At 41.4% G+C, this 23,991-nt stretch overlaps 1 protein-coding gene and 1 non-coding gene across 7 annotated transcripts in view; one reads left to right on the top strand and one right to left on the bottom strand.

The window, feature by feature from the left end:
• CSNK2A2 (casein kinase 2 alpha 2) overlaps positions 1-9,178 on the top strand; it is a 41,275-nt gene extending 32,097 nt beyond the window's left edge. For 3 of the 6 annotated variants that reach the window (XM_053602957.1, XM_053602934.1, XM_053602964.1), the window contains 2 exons: positions 130-278; positions 2,992-7,550. In XM_053602957.1, the coding sequence (XP_053458932.1) occupies positions 130-278; positions 2,992-3,068 (226 nt within the window). In that variant the 3' untranslated portion in view covers positions 3,069-7,550. Of the gene's footprint in view, positions 1-129; positions 279-2,991; positions 7,551-8,737 lie in introns of those variants that run through there. The other 3 variants (XM_053602924.1, XM_053602943.1, XM_053602951.1) reach the window with 3 other exon arrangements.
• Positions 9,179-15,095: 5,917 nt separating this feature from the next.
• LOC128580249 (U1 spliceosomal RNA) lies at positions 15,096-15,256 on the bottom strand. The gene has a single exon (XR_008378575.1). It is a non-coding gene; the product is annotated as a U1 spliceosomal RNA (small nuclear RNA).
• Between the last annotated feature and the right edge of the window lie 8,735 nt (positions 15,257-23,991).

Raw genomic sequence — 23,991 nt, 5'->3', positions numbered from 1 at the left:
GAGGGTTAAGAATGAAAAAATAAGGATGAAATTTAACAAGCTGGTAATCAGTGCAGTATTCCAGGACTTTTTTGGCCTTAATCCTTTGGATTTAGTCTCAGAATATTAATGCTTCACTTTGCTTTTTAGACATTCACGGAAACGCTGGGAAAACTTTATCCATAGTGAGAACAGACACCTTGTCAGCCCCGAGGCCCTAGATCTGCTGGACAAACTTCTGCGATATGACCATCAACAGAGATTGACTGCCAAAGAGGCCATGGAGCACCCGTATTTCTGTGAGTCTCCATGGACTGTTTTCAGGAGTGTGTATTCTTAAAAGAAAAAGACTTCCACCCTTGCCTTTGAGGCCAGTCAAGGGAATTCTAGGTATTTGGGTTGAATCATACTTGGAATTTGGTCTCAGTCATTCAAGACAATTGAGACAGCTTTGCACATGAGTTTCTTGATCACCAAGGGTGTTTGCTTATGCCCTAGCTGTGGCTCCCCTAAGTCCAGTCTGACATCTCCCTCCACTTCGAATTAATAGATCACAAGTGTCTAAAATTTCTTTCTTTTTTTTTTTGTAGAGACAGAGTCTCACCTTATCACCCTCAGTAGAGTGCCGTGGCGTCACACAGCTCACAGCAACCTCCAAATCCTTGGGCTTAGGTGATTCTCTTGACTCAGCCTCCCAAGTAGCTGGGACTACAGGCGCCCGCCACAATGCCCGGCTGTTTTTTTGTTGCAGTTTGGCTGGGGCTGGGCTTGAACCCGCCACCCTCGGCACATGGGGCCGGCGCCCTACCTGCTGAGCCACAGGCGCCAACTAAAATTTCTTTTGAAATATATACATTTGTGGTATGGAAACCTAACCACAGATTATTCCTACCTTCAAAAAACAGTTAAGAAGTAATAAGATAACCATAGAATATTACTAAAGAAGGAAATGGGTGGATAAAAGGAATTTGAGGAAAGGAAAGCAGATGTGGAGAGACCTGAAATCCTGGCCGCGCTGCTGGTATCTGTACCTTGCTTAGGAGCGTTCACCGTGTGTGGTTGTTCATTGTTACGCAGGCGTGCTGTCCTTCCCACCGGTAACTTCTGTTTCAAAAACTGACTCATTTTGTCATGTTTGAGTCCAGTCAGGAGGGAAACTGGGGAACTGAGAGGTTAAGCAACTTTTCTCAATTCACTTTCTGAATCAAGATGAAAACTAACAGCCCTTAAAGCAGCAGTTCTCAACCTGTGGGTCACGACCCCTTTGTAACAATGAAAATACATCCTGCATATCAGATATTTACATTACGATTCATAACAGTAGCAAAATTACAGTTATGAATTAGCAACGAAAATAATTTTATAGTTGGGGGTCACCACAACATGAGGAACTGTATTAAAGGGTCACGGCATTAGGAAGGTTGAGAACCACTGCCTTAAAGTGATTATATGTTGCTTGGCCAGTATGTTCTCTTTCTTTCTTTTTTTTCCCCCCAGAGATTAACTCAATTCTTGACTGAAAAATTTATTGCAATGTCCTTGAACCTATGGCCCAAAAGCATAAGGAGACAGCAAATTAAAAAGGCCTTACCTTTAGCCTTCTAGACCTCAGCCCAAGTACACCTCAGAAATCCTCTCCAGTTTCTGTCACAGAAAGCTATTTTTACCCTTTGAGTTAGATCAGATTAAGAATATTGATGTTGGGCAGCACCCGTGGCTCAGTGAGAAGGGCGCCGGCCCCATGTGCCGAAGGTGGCAGGTTCAAACCCAGCCCCGGCCAAACTGCAACAAAAAAATAGCCGGGCGTTGTGGCGGGTGCCTGTAGTCCCAGCTGCTTGGGAGGCTGAGGCAGGAGAATCGTGGAAGCCCAAGAGTTAGAGGTTGCTGTGAGCCGTGTGACACCACGGCACTCTACCCGAGGGTGGTACAGTGAGACTCTGTCTCTCCCAAAAAAAAAAAAGAATATTGATGTTTATGACGTAAAATTCATGATCTGTCTGCTTTTTTTTTTTTTTTTGAGACAGAGTCTCACTATGTCACCCTCAGTAGAGTATCATGGCATCACAGCTCACAGCAACCTCAAACTCTTGAGCTCAAGAGATTCTCTTGCCTCAGCCTCCCTTGTAGCTGGGACTACAGGCGCCTGCCACGACACCCAGCTATTTTTGTTTTGTTTATTTGTTTGTTTTGTTCCTTTGTTTAGCAAGCTTGGGCCAGGTTCAAACCCACCAGCTGCAGTGCATGTGGCCAGCGCCCTAACCACACAGCTACAGGCACCAAGCCTGTCTGCTTTTCTAAGTACGTATCATTCTTCAATTTCAAAATTTTTGGCTGGGCACAGTGGCTCACGCCTGTAATTCTAGCACTCTGGAGGGTGGATTACTTGAGCTCCCAAGTTTGAGACTAGCCTGAGCAAAAGTGAGACCCCATCTCTACTAAAAATAGAAAAAAAGTGAGGCAAGAGGATTGCTTGAGCTGGAATTGGAGGTTGCTATGAGCTATGACACTGCGACACTCTACCCAGGGCAACAGCTGGTGACTCTGGTCTCAAAAAAAAAATAAATTTTTTTTAAACTACTGTTGCTTGAAACTGATTTGTCTTCTGATGGCTCTTTTTATTCACCTTTCCCTCCAAAGTGCTTATTATTGCACATGCCTTGAAGAAATTGGACGTTGGATATGATGTTAGTATTCAAAGAAAAGAACACAAAATTTGTAGAAATTTTAAACAGTAGAAAATTAGGGTTTCTGTGCCTCTCAGCAGTTGAGTTTGTACTCTGAGGAGGCATGAGAAAGAAAGAAAACTTTCCTGATGATTTTTTCAGTGTCTGATATGTCTGTGACCTGAATTCTGGGATTTCTGTCTCCCTCTGTTGCTGTCCTGACCCAGGCTTGCCCATCGTTCTTGTCTCTCTCTGCCTGCCTCACGGTAGAAGAGCTGGGTTTTACCATGGTGTTCTCTCTGGCACTCAGCAGCCCTGATGAGCTGACTCTCATCCTGCTTTCTTATAGACCCTGTGGTGAAGGAGCAGTCCCAGCCTTGTGCAGACAATGCTGTGCTTCCCAGTGGTCTCACGGCAGCACGATGAAGACTGGAAAGCGACGGGTAATGCGGCATTGATGCTTGCCAATAAAACCAACCAACCAGACACAAATCTTGAAGGAAAACTACAGTGTGATAAAAAGAAATTCTAATCATTCCTTCTAAACGCAAAGAAGAGTAAAGACCTAAAAGTCTGTCAAAAAGAAAGAAACTCCCCAGTACTAGTCTACAGGGAGCTGCCATTGTGGCAGCGCGCTGATGCACGTAGTTCAGGATCTGAAGGAGCTCTGCCTTTGGAATGCATGGGAGATGAGAGACTCGGAGTTGTTGTAAATTTACCTTTATTTAACAGGGCACCACAGTTGAATTAACCTATTCAGTCAACAAGCTCTGAATGTCTGACTTCCTATCTATTCCATTGTGGTCTGGTTTCCTTCAGTGAGATTCAGGCTCAAGTTTTAGCAAAAGGTCAGCAGACTGTACTGATACACCAGCCTCATTTATGAAAAGGAGATAATAAAACAGTGACAGTATTTTTTTTTTTAAGCTCTTTTACAAATTCATGTTTTATGTATTTTTTTATGACATGAGCTCTCCAGGAAATGTACCTCATCTTTGCAGTTTTCCTTTAAGCAAACTGCAGTCACCTTCACAAGTCCTCTTTGATGTTAGGAGGCATCATTTTAAACCTTGCAATGCCATGAACAGATCTATCAGTCTCATCAAAAGTTCCATGCTAAGTGCATAACTTGGAGCTCACTATAACTTTTGTTGATTTGCCTAACCATAAAATCTTTGTTTAGCCTTTTTTTGTTGTTTTTTTGGCAGCCTTGTTAGGAAAACCTCACCAATTCCCAGCACTTCCCTATATGTGCACCTATTTTACTACACCTCTCTGAAACAGAGCTTTTGTTCGCAACCATAGCTAAAGCTGGAAAGTTAGTCTTCAGGCAGGTCAGGGAGGGGGGAGACATCTGTTAGAATTTATTCAGGAAAGACTTGTTTAAAAGAAATATATCATCTCTCCCTTCCCTCTTTTTATCTCCATAAGGAAGAAGTAATTTCCCACTGTAATGAGGGTAATGTGTATTTTTAAGCTCTGATATTTGATACATTTATGTGATGGCAAAGATAAGTCTTTTGCATGCAGGTACTGGAGTTGTACGGGCAGAACCATCTGATAACTCAGCAACTGAGAGCAGAGGAACATAGAAGGGACTTGGGGAAAGAAGTGGAGCTCTTGGCACAGGTGTTAAAGCTTTGGATCCAGTATGCTGATTTTCATGTTGGCAAAGAAAGATTTTGTTTAAAAAGAAAAACTAGGGCTAATTTTATTTTGGGGACTCATTATCAACACAGTTTACTGGCAGGGCAGTCCCCCACCCCAACTGTAGAGCCGTGCACGGCTCTGGGGACCTCACACACCTAGGCTAGGGCTAGGAGTGTCTACCACCAATCACACTTTACGGTTTCTTTATGAACTATTTAATAATGCCATACATTTTTATAAGGTTAGATCGTTTGTTTGAAGCATCTGTTTACATTCCATATTCCAATAAAATCTTATTGGTATTAGTAGCAGGTCCTATCTCTAAATGTAGATTCTATTTTTTGTCGTTTGGTCTGTGGGAACTTAAAATGCAAACAAAACTCTTCTCTTATTATAGAGTTGAGTTTACAAATTAAAAAGTAAGATCCCAAAACCAAGAAATGCATTCAGTTAAAGTTCTCATACCAGTGCTGCCCGCCTGCATTGCACATTCTGTATATTAATGTAAACATTTGTTCTACATGTAAATGAAAAAGAAGATGTGAGAGCTCAGCTGAACAGGTTGCTATGGCAGGCAGCAAAAGTCAGTGTTTGGATTATCAAAAGCCTTCTGCTGTGCCCTTACAAGCAATTCTGAACCGTAGGTTATAATCAGGGAGATGTGCCCTGCAAGTCTTTCCTGCTCCCCCACCTACCACCTCCGTACCAGCCATTCCCCTTCCCGCTCCCTTTTTTTTAGTATTTCAAAATATTAATTATAGGAGTACAGATGTTACGTGGATATCTCATATAATGCCTACCCCTTTTTAAGTTGCCTGTCTGGACCAGGCAGGAGTAGTCAACTAGAGGGTCTTGGTGAAGCTTGGTGAAGGGTACTTGGTGAAGTAACCCTTTTACTTTCTCTTGGGTGCCCCAGAGGCAAACAGAACATCTGGAGGAGTGTCAGGTGATTTACCTCAGCCTCTGTAGCCTTTGACCATAAGTTTTAGTAGGTGCCAGCACAGCTGACCTGCCTGTCCTTGGGCTCTGCGACTATAGCTTTGACACAGGAGTTCTCCCCATTTAAACATACCGTTTACTTTTCCAGCAACTATATACTTTTTACCTCTTTTCATGCCTTAGACGTCTTCTAGCGTAACTGGGTTTGATAGGCTCCCTCCTCCTGGGTCTGGCCGTTCTTTCCCAAACTGAGGTGAGTCCAGCCTAGACCTTCTCTTTACCGTCTCCAAAAACCTTTTGTGTCCAGATGGACCCTAAAACTTTAGGGTATTTCCCTGAATAAGGAGATGGTCTTGGAGAGTTCCAAAAGGGGTGTGCGTGTGTGTGCATGTACACATGCATGTACACCCGTGTGTGCAGGAGTGGAAGTCTAATAGTTAGACTGGGCTGTGGTAAATTTACCCACCCCACCCAGTATCCTCTTCAGTTTGCCTGGTCTTAAACTCAGTAACTTTCATTTGTTTGCTTCATTACCTTATAACACGTTAAAAGTGCCTATGATAAGGACTTAATTATTTCCTAAAGAAACGCAAAAAATGTGGGGAACAGGGTAGTGTTACACTATCATCTCAGGTACTGCCTATGTTCAAGGACATAGACTTGGTGTGGTGAGAACAAAAGGTTCCTCTGCCAAATCGACAGATCATCATTTCTTGGCCACAGATGAACATAACCAAGGTTTGCTTTGGCTGAGAAATCCCTTGGTGCGAGTGGAACTAATGAAGTGCTAAGAATCTGTAGTTTGGTGGCAGTTCGTTCTGTCCTGGATGCTCTCAGCTGGCCTTGCACCTGTCCTGTCTCTGTAGGCCAGGTAGGTGGCTGCGTGGGAGAAGCCTTTGATTGTATGATGCAGATCAAGCTCTCCTGGGTCTTCTCATCGGTGAGGGAAGGGCCAGTGTGTTGTTCACTGAGGCAGTTAAACACGGGTCACTCAGCTGGGCCCCCTCCTGGACATTCTGTGACATGTCAGTACTCGAGGTTTAAAGCAATGTGTTCCCTTGCAGAGGAAGGTGATCTCAGACTGACAGAGGAGATGGAGAAGGACTTGTAATCCTTGGGGACTTAGAGAGAGTGGCTGGGGCAGGGATTGTCAAAAGAAAAGGAACCAATAAGAAATATGATCTAACGGTAGATCTTGAAGAGGAGACATACTTCTTGAGGGGATGAAATGAGAGGACACCAAGCTCGCGTTCTGGAATGTGCTCTGGGGAGGGCACTGCCCCTGGGTTGGTTCCAGTGAGGCTGAAAGGTGGTGCTCTCGCGTCAGGTGCTGAGTCCCAGAGCGGGCGGGTGCCTGGGACGCAAAGTCTGTGCCTACTCAGGGAAATGACTTAGGTTCTCCCGGGTGCTGCGTTGACAAGGACAGAAGCAGAACTACTTTGGGATGGACACATGCAACAACTGGAAGAATTTTTATATATGCATTAAATAAATAATGCATTTAATGCCAGTTCAGATTAAATGATTAGTTCAGAAACCTGTGTTACTGTGTGAGCACCCACAGGAAAAAGCAAACTTCCCTCCTGCAATAAATGAGTGGATAATAACTGATCAGAGTCACAGTCATTTAAATAAATGTGTCTAAAAGCAAAAACAGGGTCCACACGAGCACACAAGGAGCCAAAGTTTGTCAGTGAGCTTAATAAATTAAGACTGGATAATGTCCTGCCTTTGAAAAACCAACCCCAGAGTGGGACTGGAGGGAACAGAAGTGGCAGGGAAACATCTGGCCAAGAAAAACAGTAACACCATGCTTTTGAGCTAGATAGATGTGTTAACGGAAACACTCCCAACCAGGTATTGTAGAGGCTGGGAAAAGATGTGATGGGATTATACAGGTGATACATATTTTTGTGTTGAGACTCAACAATGTGCTACAAATGTGATACTTAACCCTGAACTGCATGTATTGGGGATTGTTGAAAAAAAAAAAAAAAAACTTTGAATCAATAAATTAACGGTTTTATACTTGCTGGCTCTGCTTGCTGTAAGTGGTGACTAAGGTTGGGACAGAAATCTTGACATCCAGTGGGAAGCTTGGATAACCTTCAAGAACCATGGAGCCTTCTATTTCCTTCTGTTTGCAGAAAAGCAACACTACTGCCTGGGTTGTGATCTTTTGCAAGTGACTACTTCAGACACAATTGGCCACCTCTGTATCACTGGATGACTGATGTATGATTTATGTGCTGCTGCCCTTAGGGGGAAGAAAAATGCCATGTTACATTCTGTTTTCATAAATAAAAATGTTGACAATAACCAGCCTTCCCAAATGGAAGACACCATTGCTATGAGGACCTTAACTTGTGCTTCCTGTTTTGGGGGGGAGGGGTAAACCTTGAACTGCAAAGGTCTTTGTCGCACCTTGCTGTGAAAACTCCGTTTAGCAGAAGTGGGAGTGGAGGGGTGCCCTTGCCTGGTGGCTCTGTCTCTTTGTACTTGCTCCTTAGCTATACCACACCTACCCCTTGAGATTGCCTTGTTTTATTGCACAACTTTAACCTTGTGGCCCAGTATTCTGCATTTGTGAAAATCTCTCCCTATGATGTTCCTTGCAACACATGCAGGTACAGAATGCTGTTTGGCAGATGGGTGTGTCTTTAATTACCGTGCTTGCTTCTCCCTGATCCTCTGGGGAGCTGGATGCTTGGAAATCAGTTGAAATGCTTAAAGGCAAACATAGTCCCTTCGTTCTTAACCTTAAGTACCATGCAACCCTTCTCAAACACTCAGCAGTGGAGCCACCCTTTACCCAAAGAAAGTTATCATGAAATGACTTTTGTATGACTCCTTGCCAGGTGCATGGTCCTTCCTATTGTAGCCCTGTTCTGGGAGACATTGCTTCTAGAATTCCACTGTTGGCATCTCACCACCCACTCGCTATGCTGGACATGGAGGAGAAAGGAGGTTTCCAGGTCATGCCAGACAGCTATTTCCAGGAGAGGGTTAAAAATATTTTTTAAGTTCACTTACTGCTTTTTATTAGTGGACTCGGCCCTTTTCCTGAGTGAAGATAGTCCTCTGATTATTAGTCCCAAGATGTCCTCAATAAATCAGGTCAGATCTGAGAGGGAGCTAGCGTTGGGACTGCTGAACTTGTAACTTGGCTTGCACAGAATGGTCCAGAGGCTTCGGGGCAAATACAGTCAGCGTCCTGGACCCCAGAGGAGTAGGAGACTGGTTCACACGCTGTTTCTGGTGTTTCCAGAACGCGTGCCTTCCTCAACACAAGGCTGTGCTAGAGACTGCCTCTGTTAACGGTGACCAGAAGAGGAGGGCAGAGGGCACTGACTATAACCTGAAATCACAGAGTGAGTTCTATCAAGGTTGTCCACCAAGTGACATAGGAAGGCCATGTTGCACTCTGTCCCACAGCAGGGAGGCCTGCCCCTCACTGCTCAGGTTGATTAATGCCATCTTTCCCCTCCTCCCGTCTCTTTCCCCAGGTCTGTTGCGGTTCCTCCCACTTTTCCATAAGCAGAACAAGAACCAAATCAAACGTGTGTAGAGAGATCACGTTCCGTGAGCAGACACAAAATGGTGGCAGGTTTGGCGAGCACGAACTAGACCAGCTGAAGGGCAGCCGCCACCGTATATCAAACCTCACTTCCGAATGTAAAAGGTTCACTTGCCTTTGGCTTCCTGTTGACTTCCTCCCGACCCAGAAAGCATGGGAAATGTGAAGGGTATGCAAAATGGTTGTTGGTTACGTTGCTCTCCTGTGCCCCCTGGTTTGTCCTGTGGCTGCCTGTTTTTATAGCAAACGATGCTAAGGAGCTGGCCACAGGCTTCACAGTGGGGCAGCGGGAGCAATACATGGCATGGCGGGCAATTACATATTATTATTTTAAAAGTATATATTATTGAATAAAAGGTTTTAAAAGAAATGTATGGAGAGTTTTCAGTATGGAAGGAGCCATGTATAGAGATTTGTGGCCACAGAGGACTGAGACAGATGTGCTTTTGTGCCAGGTTGTAACCAGAGAAAGCAGGGGACGTCTCTGAGGCCAGGAGAGCCAGTTTGAAGGATGCTATTTATAGAGATAAGTGTAAAGAAGAGACTCAGTGAGCCAGGAAAGCTGGGCCTTGCCTTGAGCACATCCCTTAGCCAGCATCCTTCCTGACCCCCTTCCAAATCAGATGAGACACCTAGCATGGCAGGTGATGGGTAAATGTCACCTTGAATGACTATGAATGTCTCCACATTTCACTTCATCTCCTGATCCTGCCACCCTAAATACCCCCATACACAGCAACGTCTTGCCTTGGAGGACAGTTAAGTCTGCTGTTCTGAGGCAGGAGAGGGGTCGGGGTCTCAGATCCAAGGGCTGCTTCTGAATCTGTTCTGAAGCACCCATGTACTGGAAGGGAAAGTGGCCCACTCGTGAGGGGCCGGCATGGCAGCGCTAGTTGCATTTGTTAAGTGGAGGAAACAAAAGAGAACCTGTTTTACAAATAAGCCTTCACTGGTTCCCTTGGTCCTCACCTCCTAGGACAGCCAGGAGAGGTGAGAGTGGTAGCCATCTAGCCTTGTCTCTGACTGCTGGCTTCCATCTTCCACCATCCACGGGAGCAGAAGCCATAGGCAGAGCTGGACACCCAGGCAGCTGGATCACACACCAGCCAGGTCTCCACAAAAGCTGCTTGGTCTGTATAGCATTCCTTCTCTGCTGCTTGTTCTGACCCGGTGTGGACGCTCACAATTTTTGACATAATTATGGGAGCAAAGCAAAGAGGCCCTTTTCAGGACCACCTGGGCATCATAGTGCCAGCTTCTGTGGTATCCATGCAGTTCCTCAAGTATGAGAGCTTGAGACTCTGTGATCCACCACCAGAAGACTTTGGAAGGCCAGTGGGCACAAAGCAGAGAGATGTGGTGCTTTCCAGCTACATCACCAGCCTAGTTTTCTCAAGCTGTCCGTCTTCTGGGGCCATTTTGACTCAAGACTGCAAATTCCTATTGACCTCCCAGATCTCTGGGATGGCATCAAAATACCTCATTAAAATTAGCATATCCTATGAGCATGCTTTGTGTGTGTGTGTTTACACATCATGTATCTGTCAACTATGTTCACCTTCTAGTATTTGAGGTCCTTTCTAGATGTGGAGCATCTTGTCCAAACAGACACACAGTGGATTGGCTTAGGAGTTCTTTAGTTGTCATGTAGAACTTGGAGGGATAATATTGTCCTCTAATTTCCCTCCTCAACCAAGGCTCTCTTTAATTTCCCAATGTGGAAATCTTATTTTCCAGAAACCTCTGCAGCCTATCAAATAATCTTGTGTTTTGTGGATGATTATGGTTTGGTGAGAGAATGTTTGGCTGTAGAAAGAAGAGAAAGGAGGTGTTTTCGCTTAGGTTGTTTTGACCTGGAGAAGAGGACAAGTTGCTGGCTAACCCAAGAATCATCTTGAGCTCATCCTCAACATACTTGAACACTCAGAACACCAGTTCTCAACTTCCAATAGTCCCATTTGTGTTTCAGTTGTTTAATATTTATTGGGGCCTTGGTGTGTGTCACACTTTATGGGGGCAAGACATGATTGCAAGAGGGACTTTACCTAACAATTGCAATCAGTGTAACCTGGCTTATTGTACCCTCAATGAATCCCCAACAATAAAAAATATATATATATTTATTACATTTTTCTGATTACCAAAGTAATATTAGTACTATATGCTTCTTGTAAAAACTTCAAATGTTACAGAAAAGCAGATAATGAAAGTCCCCCTTCCCCACCAATCACACACACACAACATGCTCACACAAATAAGTCTTTCTCTATTGGAGGTAACAACTATTAAATTTGTTGTATAGTTTCCCATTTTTCCCACATTTACTAACATTTTAAAATTAGAGTGACTGTCATTTTTACAGAAATGTACTCAGACCACACATTGCTTTTTGGAACTTGTGTCTTCACTTAGTTGTGAAAATTGCTGTTAGCGTGTGTAAATGTGCCTCCCGCCTTTTCAGGGCTGCATGGTATTCCATTGTGTGATGTACCACAGCTGAAGCAATGTACTGTTGATAGGCTTTGGGTTGTTTCTAGTTTTTCAGTATCACGGGTGTTGCTGTGATGAATAAGACACATCTCAGGTTAATGTGAGGGTACAAACAACTAGGTTACAAGGTTTGCCATTTGTTAGATAGAGTCCCTCTTGTAGTAGTGTCTCGCACCCAGGAGGTGTGTCATATACCCGTACATCGTGCCCATTAAGTGGGAGCACACCAATGCCCACTCCTTCTCCCCTCTCCTGAGATCAAATCTTAAGAATTATTATGCTGGGCAGTGCCTATGGATCAGTGGGTAAGGCACTGGCCCCATATACCAAGGGTGGTGGGTTCAAACCCAGCCCCAGCCAAACTGCAACAAAAAGATAGCCAGGCGTTGTGACTGGCGCCTGTAGTCCCAGCTACTCAGGAGGCTGAGGGAAGAGAATTGCCTAAGCCCAACGATCTGGAGGTTGCTGTGAGCTGTGACGCTATAGCACTCTACCGAGGGTTAATAAATGAGACTCTGTCTCAAAAAAAAAAAAAAAAAAAGAATTACTATGCCATAGGATGTTTTTAGAAAGGGTGTTTGTTCTTTCATGCCTTCCCTCACTGGTGCAGGCTGGAATCATGAAGACTAGTCATGGAGTTTTGGGGGGGCTCTATCAAGCACTTGGGGCATGGTGCCTGTGGTACATGAGCTTTCCAGGGGACTATGAGACCTGAAAAAAAATGTTGTCTCTAACATAGTAAGTTAAAAATTAATAAATGGAATTAAATGTCCTTTTTTTTTTTTTAATTTGTGGACTGTTGCCAGCCTCTTTACATAGTAAGTTAAAAATTAATAAATGGAATTAAATGTCCTTTTTTTTCTTTTAATTTGTGGACTGTCGCCAGCCTCTTTATTTACTGCTAGTCTGCCTGGCGATCACCAAAGGTTTAGTTAATTTATTAAGAACTTCTTTATAAAGCAGAACAAAGCCGCTGTAACCCTCACTGCAGTCGCAGTGAATGCACATCCAGGTATGTTCCAAAAGAGGCACACTGTCCACTTCTCCATTAGAATCCTGCACAGAAGGCTCCAGGAAGGAGCTTCTTGTCTTAGACTGGAAGAGACCCAGGAGAATGCTCCGCATACTGAAGGAATTAAATGTCTTAAGATGTATAATCCTGTGAACTTCATTAATTGTTAAATTCAGTATTTGCTTTTAAAAATATTTTTATGATAATTAGTAAAGAGTCACAAATAATAGTTTTAAAAGCAAATTCTACTGATTCTTTTAAAAAGTTACAGGAAATTCCTGACCGTTAGAGTGAGGTGAAGAAAAACAGAAAAAGAGAAAAAGAAAGAAAAAGTTACAGGAAAAAAGTTACCTTAAATATCAAAAATAGTTGCATTTTAATGTATTCTAAATGTCATGCAAAAGCCTTCAAAAGTAAGCATGCTGAGGGCCAGCCAATATTTTTAAATAGTTGTGGCTAGAGGGGCCTGGTGGCAAAATGGATGAGCAACATTTTCAGAATATTACTCTACATGGTATTGAAACAATGTGGTCTCAGATGCATTCTGCTAAGTAAAGGAGCCAGGCTCTAAAGGCTACATACTGAATGATTCCATCTATACGGCATTCCAGAAGAGGCAAAATTACAGGAATGGGGAACACACCCGTGGTTGCCATGGGTTAAGGATGACTTCAAAGATTAGTATGAGGTGATTCTGGTGGGGTGAGGGGGGCATGGAATTGTTCTGTGTCCTAAATGTGGTAATGGTTATATGACTTGGCGCCTTTGTCAAAACTATACACCAAAAAGAGCTCATTCTACTGAATGTAAATTTAAAAGTTTGTTTAAAAATATACTGTGGGTGGTGCCTGTGGCTCAAGGAGTAGGGTGCCAGCCCCATATACCAGGGGTGGCAGGTTCAAGCCCAGCCCCGGCCAAAACTGCAAAAAATAAATAAATAAATAATAAAAATATAATGTGCAGGAGCCTTGCAGAGTCACATTGGAACTTCTCCCTCAGATTGACAGGAGCTTTGCCTACCCTTGACTCTTCTGGTCATCAGGCCAGTGGTCTTTGCATGTAACTGCTAGGCTGGATGCAGTTGTCCTTCATCTGCCAGTGGAACACTCCAGTCTTTCAGGACACTCTTCCATCTTTACTCCCAGCTAAGAGCCCCTCACCTCATTGCTCTACTTCCCATCCCCATCAGCAAGGAGAGGTGGAGAATAAACTACCTTCCAGTGTCTACCAAGGCCCTTGCGTGTCTCAAGGGCACCTGCTCTGAGGGAGCTCCTGGGTTTGGACTCCCATGAACAGACACTGTCCATTGGGTGTTAGCATCTGAGCAGGGCTTCGGGGCACTGGAAGGGATGCTTAATTACTGGCTATCTTAAATAATTTCATAGTTATTGAAGCTGGACCTTAAAAGTCTAATTTGTCTTGTGTCTTTAAGATCAATTTACAAAGCTTGTTATTGCTACAAACTGGTTGATTTTGTATATAAATATGAACAATTTTACTTAATCTTTGATGTTCAATTAATCAAAACTTAATGGATTAAATCCAAAACATCATTTGCACACTTTGCCCGGTTTCTTGAGACATTCCAAACTCAGTCACCTGTTAAATCTGTTTTATGTGCACACTTTTAATAGCTATTGTGAAAGACCTAAAATCTGATGAAATCTTCCTAAGCATTCAAATACCAACAAACTTAAATTTAAACTCTTAAATATAATACATTAAAATCTCTTAAACAGTCATTGTTTACAAGCTTAATTAAATTTTATTCAGACATTTTTAAATTAAAATCATAGGTCTAATTTCAAATTCCTTTAAGCATTTCAAATTAAATTCAAAGCATCAGAGCATCTAAGATATTAGGTCCTCTTAAATATTTCAAATATCTTCACAATATATATCATCATAATCAGAAATGTATTCCTCACTTTGATGTGGATTACTGAGATCCTGGGTTTAGTTTACTTGCCATAATCCCTATGTGTTTTGACACCCCACCAAGGTGACACATTCTACCTTAACTCAGGACTGTGGTAATGGTAATGGTCAGAGATTCTGGACCAGGCACAGGACTGGGTATTGCTTCTGTGATGGTTCTCAAACAGCAAATGAATAAACTAAGCCTCTTCTTGTAGTAATGGGATTCTCAAAACCACCTCACATATTGTCCCTCACACAATACCTTACCTTTTGCACAACATTTAACTGCCTGATTGATTTGTACCAAATGAGTTTCTACCCCCACCACCCAGATTGCAGCCACTTTATTGCCCAATTGGATTCCCGTTTTATATATTACTTTTATTTGACTACTCCATTCTAATTGTATGAGTCCTTAACAGTGGCGATTTATTAGCAGGGTTTTTCTTGCATGAAGGAGACTTCAAAAAATTCATAGAACATGGAATATAAAGATAAAAAATATAAAAAATATCAACTTTATTTCTCAACACAAGTGCCATCAAGTTCATGACACTTTTGTGAGCGACAATACCAGCCATTTAGTCCATCCCTAAAGAACTGAGAGTCTCAGAATTTAATCATATCAATCCAGTCTCTTTTTAAAAATGTTATTAACTGGGGTGGTGCCTGTGGCTCAAGGAGTAGGGCACCGGTCCCATATGCCAGAGGTGGCGGGTTCAAACCCAGCCCCAGCCAAAAACCACACACACAAAAAAATGTTATTAACTGAAGAAAAATGGGTGGCCTTTACAGATGTTTCAAGAAACTGTAGAGGGGGAAAAGCAGTCAGAAGGAGTCAAACTGCTATTTTTTCGAGTTTTCTAAGGGGAGAGCAGGAACGCAGTCCCCCACCACAAATTATGTAGTTGAGTTTCCCACATTTGGGGAAATCGCAGGGCTCAGCATGACCAGAGTGCAATGAATAACCCTCGCCCTGGGAAAACCACCTTTGTGATCACAGTATCTCCCCTGCCAGCTGAAATACTTACATAAAGAAAAACTAAGGAGACAGGCATATGGCCTACAGACATATGAAAAAATGCTCATCATCCTTAATCATCAGAGAAATGCAAAGCAAAACTACTTTGAGATATCATCTAACTCCAGTAAGAGTAGCCCACATCACAAAATCCCAAGACCAGAGATGTTGGCGTGGATGTGGAGAAAAGGGAACACTTCTACACTGTTGTGGGAATGCAAACTAATACGTTCCTTTTGGAAAGATGTTTGGAGAACACTTAGGGATCTAAAAATAGATCTGCCATTCGATCCTACAATTTGTCTACTAGGTATATATCCAGAAGACCAAAAATCACATTATAACAAAGATATTTGTACCAGAATGTTTATTGCAGCCCAATTCATGCTAAGTCATGGAAGAATCCCAAGTGCCCATCGACCCATGAATGGATTAATAAATTGTGGTATATGTACACCATTGAATATTATGCAGCCTTAAAAAAAGATAGAGACTTTACCTCTTTCATGTTTACATGGATGGAGCTGGAACATATTCTTAGCAAAGTATCTCAAGAATGGAAGAAAAAATATCCAATGTACTCAGCCCTACTATGAAACCAATTTATAGCTTTCAGCTATAACCCGATTATAGCCCAAGAATATGGGGAAAGAGGAGGGGAGGGAGGAGGAACGGTAGAGGGAGGGTAATTGGTGGGTCCACACCTACGGTGCATCTTACAAGGGTACATGTGAAATTTACTAAATGTAGAATATAAAAGTCCTTATGTGAAGGCTATGTTAACCAGTTTGATGAAAATATTTCAAATTGTATATAAAACCAGCACATTGTACCCCGTGATCGCATTGATATACACAGCTATGATTTAATTTAAGAAGAAAAGAATGGTCTAGAGATAGAATAAACCTATTCCAATTTGCCAAGCATTATTTAAGGAGGAAGAAATTCTTGCCATGTGAAATACATGACAATGCTGATTGCAACAACATCATTAGCAACAAATTTTTCATTGTGTTCAGTAAATTCTGTCCTGTTTTTTCAAAATGATAGCTTAAATTGCATGTTAATTGTATCTCTTACCTATTTTCTTTTATATTATTCTTACAATATAATAATGTATGTTAACAAACAGCCCTAGGATTCTAATCTTCCTATGCAGATGTCTTCCAGTACTTACTGGTACTTATTAAATTGTGATAAGTGGCAGAAAAGCAGAATGAAACGTTCTTCTTTCCATTAGATTTGTTTTTATCATGTGACCATGTACCAAACCAGCTATAAATTATTGTATTAATGTAGAATATGGGAAATAGCGTCTGTCTTATCTTTGCTAAATGTTTGCAATTTCTAAGTAAACTTTCATTTCCTAAAAAAAAAAAAAGGAGTCAAACCAGGACTGTAAGGTGGAGGTCTAATGATTTACCATCAAAAGTCTTGCAATATTGCAATTGTTTAATGAGCAGGAGCATTGTCATAGTGGAGAAGGATTCTCTGGGGAAGCTTTCCTGACTGTTTTTCTGCCAAAGCTTTGGATAACTTCCTCAAAAAACTCTCATAATAAGCAGGTATTATCCTCCTTTTGGCCTTCAGAAAGTCAACAAGCAAATTGTTTTGAACATTGCAAAAAACAGTTGCCATGACCTTGGCTCAGTCCACTTTTGCTTTGACTGGACCATTTTTTACTTCTTGGTAGCCTATGCTTTGATTGTGCTGTGTCTTCAGAATTGTTCTGGTAAAACCATGTTTCACTTTCTGCTGTAATTCCTCACAGAAATGCTTTAGGATCTTGATCCCACTTCTTTAAAATTGCCATTGAAAGCTCTGCTGTTGTCACAGTCAATCTGGGTACAACAGTTTTGACACCCATCAAGTGGAAAGTTTGATCAATTTTAATATTTTAGCCAGAATTGTGTAAGCTAAAATAATTCGGATGTCTGCAGTGTTAGATCTTTTTTTTTTTTTTTTTGGCCGAGTCTCATTTTGTTGCCCTTGGAAAAGTGCTATGGTGTCATAGCTCACAGCAACCTCAGACTCTTGGGCTCAATAGATCTCTTGCTTCAGCCTCCTGAGTAGCTGGGACTGGACTATAGTTGCCCATCACAACATGCAGCTATTTTTTAGAGATGGGGTCTCACTCTTGCTCAGGCTGGTCTCAAACTCCTGAGCTCAAACAATCTACTCACCTCAGCCTCCTGGAGTGCTAGAATTACAAGCGTGAGCCACCACACCCAGCCTATAGTGTTAACTTTTGTTCTGCTGTTCATCATTGGTCGTCTTCGATAGGAACATGAAGATTAATTTTATCCTCACAAAATGATGTGGATGGTCTACCACTGTGGGATTCATCTTCAACATCATGTCATCCCTTCTTTAAACAAGTTATCCATTTGTAAACTGCTGATTTCCTTGGGACACTGTTACCACTTTTTGTAAAGCAGCAGTGTTTTCATCATTCTTCCACCCAAGTGTCACCATAAAAATTGATGTTTATTCATCAATTTTAACAGAATTCATGTTACTCTGGTAGGGCCTCTTTTCAAATTGATGTCTTATTCTTACTGCCTCAAACTAATTCCTGTTCATACATGTAATAACAACTTACTACAAGTTTATTTTGGTGCCAAAAGAAAAATTTTTTTTGATACAGAATCTCGCTTTATCACCCTGAATAGAGTGCTGTGGCATCATTAGAGCTCACAGCCTGTTGGGCTCAAGAGATCCTCTTGCCTCAGCCTCCCAGGTAGCTGGGAGTACAGGAACCTGCCACAAAATAAACCAGGTCTCGTTCTTGTGCAGGCTGATCTCGAACTCCTGACCTCAAGTGATCTACCTGCCTTAGCCTCCCAGAGTGCTAGGATTTATAGGCATTGGTCACCACACCTGGCCTATAATGTTATTTTTCATAGTTTCCTCAGTGAACCTATATTGCATTAATGAGGAAAAAGTAAGCTCACATAAAATAATTTGACTCAGATCCATCTGAAGGAGATCAGTAGTTATCTTCTTTTCTTCTATGATTATTTTATTTGGTTTTCTACTTCTAGACTCAATATTGGTAATTTTTTCCTAGAAAATAATGTTGTATAGATTTTCAAATTGGTAAAGTTATGTGTCTTATTTGAATAACCATAATAACTCTTTCGAATAGCTATTTCTCTTTCTTAATATTGTGTCCTCTCTCTCTCTCTTTTTTTTTAGAGACAGAGTCTCACTTTGTCGCCCTCGGTAGAGTGCTGTAGCGTCACAGCTCACAGCAACCTCCAGCTCTTGGGCTTAGGCGATTCTCTTGCCTCAGGCTCCCAAGTAGCTGGGACTACGGGCGCCAGCCACAACGCCCGGCTACTTTTTTTGTCGTTGCAGTTTGACTGGGGCTAGTTTTATGACTGACTGAACCCACTACCCTCGGTATATGGGGCTGGCGCCCTACTCATTGAGCCATAGGTGCCGCCCTGAATCTTCTCTCTTAACTGAATTTTTTCCTAGGATGTTTTGAACAATTTAATAACAAGAAATAAATTGTTCACCTGCCTAAAGTATGTGGTCTCCAGAAATCATCCAAAATAACATTTTCATACAGTTGACTTGTTATTTATTTATTTATTTTGAGTTAGATTCTCAAGCTGTCACCTTGGGTAGAGTGCAGTGGCATCATAGCTCACAGCAAACTCCCAACTCTTGGGCTCAAGTGATCCTCTTGCCACAGTTCTTCTATTTTTAGTAGAGATGGGGTCTCACTTTTGCTCAGGCTGGCCTTGAACTCCTGAGCTCAAGGCTATCCGCCCACCTCAGCCTCCCAGAGTGCTAGGATTACAGGTGAAAGCAACCATGCCCAGCACAATTGACTTTTTAAAAGAGCAATATTGATTGATTGAGACAAGGTCTTGCTCTATTGCCCAGACTGGAGTGCAGTGGCAAGATCATAGCTCACTGCAACCTCAGCATCTAGGTGATCCTCAGCCTCCTGAGTAGCTAGAACTGTAGGCTGGCTGATTTTTGATTTTTTTTTGTAGAGACCAGGGTGTGGCTATGTTGCTCAGGCTGTTCTTAAATTCCTGTTCTCAAATGATCATCTTAGCTCATCCTCCCCTAGTGGTGGAATTGCAGCCATGAGCCACCATGCCCAGCCTAAAATTTTGACTTTCTTTCTTTTTTTTTTTTTTTTTTTTTGAGACAGAGTCTCACTTTGTCCACCTCGGTAGACAGCCATAGCATCACAGGTCACAGCAACCTCCAAATCTTGGGCTTAAGCGATTCTCTTGCCTCAGCCTCCCAAGTAGCTGGGACTACAGGCGCCTGCCACAACACCCAGCTATTTTTTGTTGCAATTCTCATTGCTGTTTTACCTGGCTGGGGCCAGGTTGGAGCCTGCCACCCTCTGTGTATGGGGCTGGCGCCCTACCCACTGAACCACAGGCGCCGTCCCAAGTTTTTGCTTTCTTTCTTTTTTTTTTTTTTTTGGTTTTTTATTTTTTATTATTTTTTTTTGTGTGTGTGACACACACTAAGGCCCAACCCCACTCCCTCTGTCCCTCTTTCCGCTTTTCCTCCCCCCACATAACCTTAATTGTCATTAATTGTCCTCATATCAGAATTGAGTACATAGGATTCATGCTTCTCCATTCTTGTGGTGCTTTACTAAGAATAATGTCTTCCACTTCCATCCAGGTTAATACGAAGGATGTAAAGTCTCCATTTTTTTTAATGGCTGAATAGTATTCCATGGTATACATGTACCACAGCTTGTTAATCCATTCCTGTGTTGGTGGGCATTTAGGCTGTTTCCACATTTTGGCAATTGTAAATTGAGCTGCAATAAACAGTCTAGTACAAGTGTCCTAATGATAAAAGGATTTTTTTCCTTCTGGGTAGACGCCCAGGAATGGGATTGCAGGATCAAATGGGAGGTCTAGCTTGAGTGCTTTGAGGTTTCTCCATACTTCATTCCAGAAAGTTTGTACTAGTTTGCAGTCCCACCAGCAGTGTAAAAGTGTTCCCTTCTCTCCACATCCACGCCAGCATCTGCAGTTTTGAGATTTTGTGATGTGGGCCATTCTCACTGGGGTTAGATGGTATCTCAGGGTGGTTTTGATTTGCATTTCTCTAATAGATAAGGATGATGAACATTTTTCATATATGTTTGTTAGCCATTCGTCTGTCTTCTTTGGAGAAGGTTCCATTCATGTCTCTTGCCCATTGATATATGGGATTGTTGGCTTTTTTCATGTGGATTAATTTGAGTTCTCTATAGATCCTAGTTATCAAGCTTTTGTCTGATTGAAAATATGCAAATATCCTTTCCCATTGTGTAGGGTGTCTCTTTGCTTTGGTTGTTGTCTCTTTAGCTGTACAGAAGCTTTTCAGTTTAATGAAGTCCCATTTGTTTATTTTTGTTGTTGTTGCAATTGCCATGGCAGTCTTCTTCATGAAGTCTTTCCCCAGGCCAATATCTTCCAGTGTTTTTCCTATGCTTTCTTTGAGGATTTTTATTGTTTCGTGCCTTAAATTTAAGTCCTTTATCCATTTCGAATCAATTTTTGTGAGTGGGGAAAGGTGTGGGTCCACTTGCAGTCTTTTACATGTAGACATCCAGTTCTCCCAACACCATTTATTGAATAGGGAGTCTTTCCCCCAAGATATGTTCTTGTTTGGTTTATCGAAGATTAGGTGGTTGTAAGATGTTAGTTTCATTTCTTGGTTTTCAATTTGATCCAAAGTGTCTATGTTTCTGTTTTTGTGCCAGTACCATGCTGTCTTGAGCACTATGGCTTTGTAGTACAGACTAAAATCTGGTATGCTGATGCCCCCAGCTTTATTTTTATTACTAAGAACTGCCTTAGCTATACGGGGTTTTTTCCAGTTCCATACAAAACGCAGAATCATTTTCTCCAAATCTTGAAAGTACGATGTTGGTATTTTGATAGGAATGGCATTGAATAGGTAGATTGCTCTGGGAAGTATAGACATTTTAACAATGTTGATTCTTCCCGTCCATGAGCATGGTATGTTCTTCCATTTGTTAATATCCTCTGCTATTTCCTTTCTGAGGATTTCATAGTTTTCTTTATAGAGGTCCTTCACCTCCTTCGTTAGGTATATTCCTAGGTATTTCATTTTCTTTGAAACTATGGTGAAGGGAGTTGTGTCCTTAATTAGCTTCTCATCTTGACTGTTATTGGTGTACACAAAGGCTACTGACTTGTGGACATTGATTTTATATCCTGAAACATTACTGTATTTTTTGATGACTTCTAGGAGTCTTGTGGTTGAGTCTTTGGGGTTCTCTAAGTATAAGATCATGTCGTCAGCAAAGAGGGAGAGTTTGACCTCCTCTGCTCCCATTTGCATTCCCTTTATTTCCTTGTCTTGCCTAATTGTATTGGCTAGAACTTCCAGCACTACGTTGAATAGTAAAGGTGACAGAGGACAACCTTGTCTGGTTCCAGTCCTAAGAGGAAAAGCTTTCGGTTTTACTCCATTCAGTAAAATATTCGCTGTGGGTTTGTCATAGATAGCTTCAATCAGTTTTAGAAATGTGCCATCAATGCCTATACTCTTCAGTGTTCTAATTAGAAAAGGATGCTGGATTTTATCAAATGCTTTTTCTGCATCTATTGAGAGGATCATGTGATCTTTATTTTTGCCTCTGTTAATATGGTGGATAATGTTTATGGACTTGCGTATGTTAAACCAGCCTTGCATCCCTGGGATGAAGCCTACTTGATCATGATGAATGACTTTTTTGATGATAAGCTGTAATCTATTGGCTAGGATTTTGTTGAGAATTTTTGCATCTATATTCATGAGTGAGATTGGTCTGAAATTCTCCTTTTTGTTTGGGTCTTTTCCTGGTTTCGGTATCAGGGTGATGTTTGCTTCATAGAATGTGTTGGGGAAGATTCCTTCTTCCTCAATTTTTTGGAATAATTTCTGCAGTACAGGAATAAGCTCTTCCTTAAAGGTTTGATAGAATTCTGGTGTGAAGCCATCTGGACCAGGGCATTTTCTGGTTGGAAGATTTTTTTATTGTTTCTTTTATCTCAGTGCTTGAAATTGGTCTGCTCAGGAGCTCTATTTCTTCCTGGCTGAGTCTAGGGAGAGGGTGTAATTCCAAATATTGATCCATTTCCTTCACATTGTCAAATTTCTGGGCATAGAGTTTCTGGTAGTATTCAGAGATGATCTCTTGTATCTCTGTGGGATCAGTTGTTATTTCCCCTTTATCATTTCTGATTGAGGTTACTAGAGATTTTACTTTTCTATTCCTCATTAGTCTGGCCAGTGGTTTATTTATTTTATTTATTTTTTCAAAAAACCAACTCCTTGTTTCATTAATTTTCTGAATGATTCTTTTGTTTTCAATTTCATTGATCTCTGATTTGATTTTGGAGATTTCTTTTCTGCTACTGAAATTAGATTGTTCTTCTTAGATTGTTCTTCTTTTTCCAATTCCATAAGATGGCTTGTGAGATTGTTGATGCACTCTCTTTCTGTTTTTCGAATGTAGGCATCTAAAGAGATGAATTTTCCTCTCAAAACTGCTTTTGCAGTATCCCACAGGTTTTGGTAGCTTGTGTCTTCATTGTTGTTATGCTCAAGGAAGTTAATGATTTCCTGTTTTATTTCTTCCTGCACCCATCTGTTATTCAATAGAAGATAGGTTAGTTTCCATGCCTTTGTGTGGGGTCAAGCGTTTTTGTTAGAGTTGAGTTCCACCTTTAGTACCTTATGGTCTGAGAAGATACAAGGTAAAATTTCAATTCTTTTGATTCTGTTGATATTTTTTTTGTGTCCCAGGATATGATCAATTTTGGAGAATGTTCCATGGGGTGATAAGAAGAATGTATATTCTTTATCTTTGGGATGGGGTGTTCTATATGCGTCTATCAAGCACAGTTGTTCTAGGGTCTCATTTAAATCTCTTACATCTTTGTTTAATTTCTGTTTAGAGGATCTGTCTAGCTCTGTAAGAGGAGTGTTAAAGTCCCCTGTTATTATGGTATTATCAGATATCATATTGCTCAGATTGAGTAAGGTCTGTTTCAAGAATCTGGGAGCATTTAAATTGGGTGCATAAATATTTAGAATTGAAACATCTTCTTGTTGTATTTTTCCCTTGACCAATATAAAGTGACCATCTTTGTCTTTTTTGACTTTAGTTGCTTTAAATCTACATGAATCTGAAAATAAGATTGCAACTCCTCTTTTCTTCTGAATTCCATTTGCCTGAGAAATTGTCTTCCAACCCTTGACTCGGAGCTTTAATTTGTCTTTTGAAGCCAGGTGTGATTCTTGTAGACAGCAAATGGATGGCTTGTGTTTTTTAATACAGTCAGCCAATCTATGTCTCTTTGGTGGGGAATTCAAGCCATTAACATATATTGAGATAATTGATAAGTGTGGTAGTATTCTATTCGTCTTATTTTGTGAGAGTCCATTGCTTAGTTTTATCTTTTGCATCAGTGTGGAGGTTTGGTTCTGTCCTTTAATTTCTGAGTTCTTACTTCGCTGCTGATCCGTTGTGGTGGTCAGTGTGCAGAACAGGTGGAAGTATTTCCTGTAGAGCTGGTCTTGTTGTGGCGAATTTCCTCAATGTTTGTATATCCGTAAATGATTTGATTTCTCCGTCAATTTTGAAGCTTAGCTTAGCAGGGTACAGAATTGTGGGCTGGAAATTGTTCTGTTTAAGTAGATTAAAGGTAGATGACCATTGTCTTCTTGCTTGAAAAGTTTCATTAGAGAA

The sequence above is a fragment of the Nycticebus coucang genome, chromosome 2 (genome assembly GCF_027406575.1).
Source record: "Nycticebus coucang isolate mNycCou1 chromosome 2, mNycCou1.pri, whole genome shotgun sequence".
NCBI lineage: Eukaryota > Metazoa > Chordata > Mammalia > Primates > Lorisidae > Nycticebus > Nycticebus coucang.
Note: the sequence above shows the minus strand (reverse complement) of the source record. Positions and strands in the feature narration are given on the sequence as shown.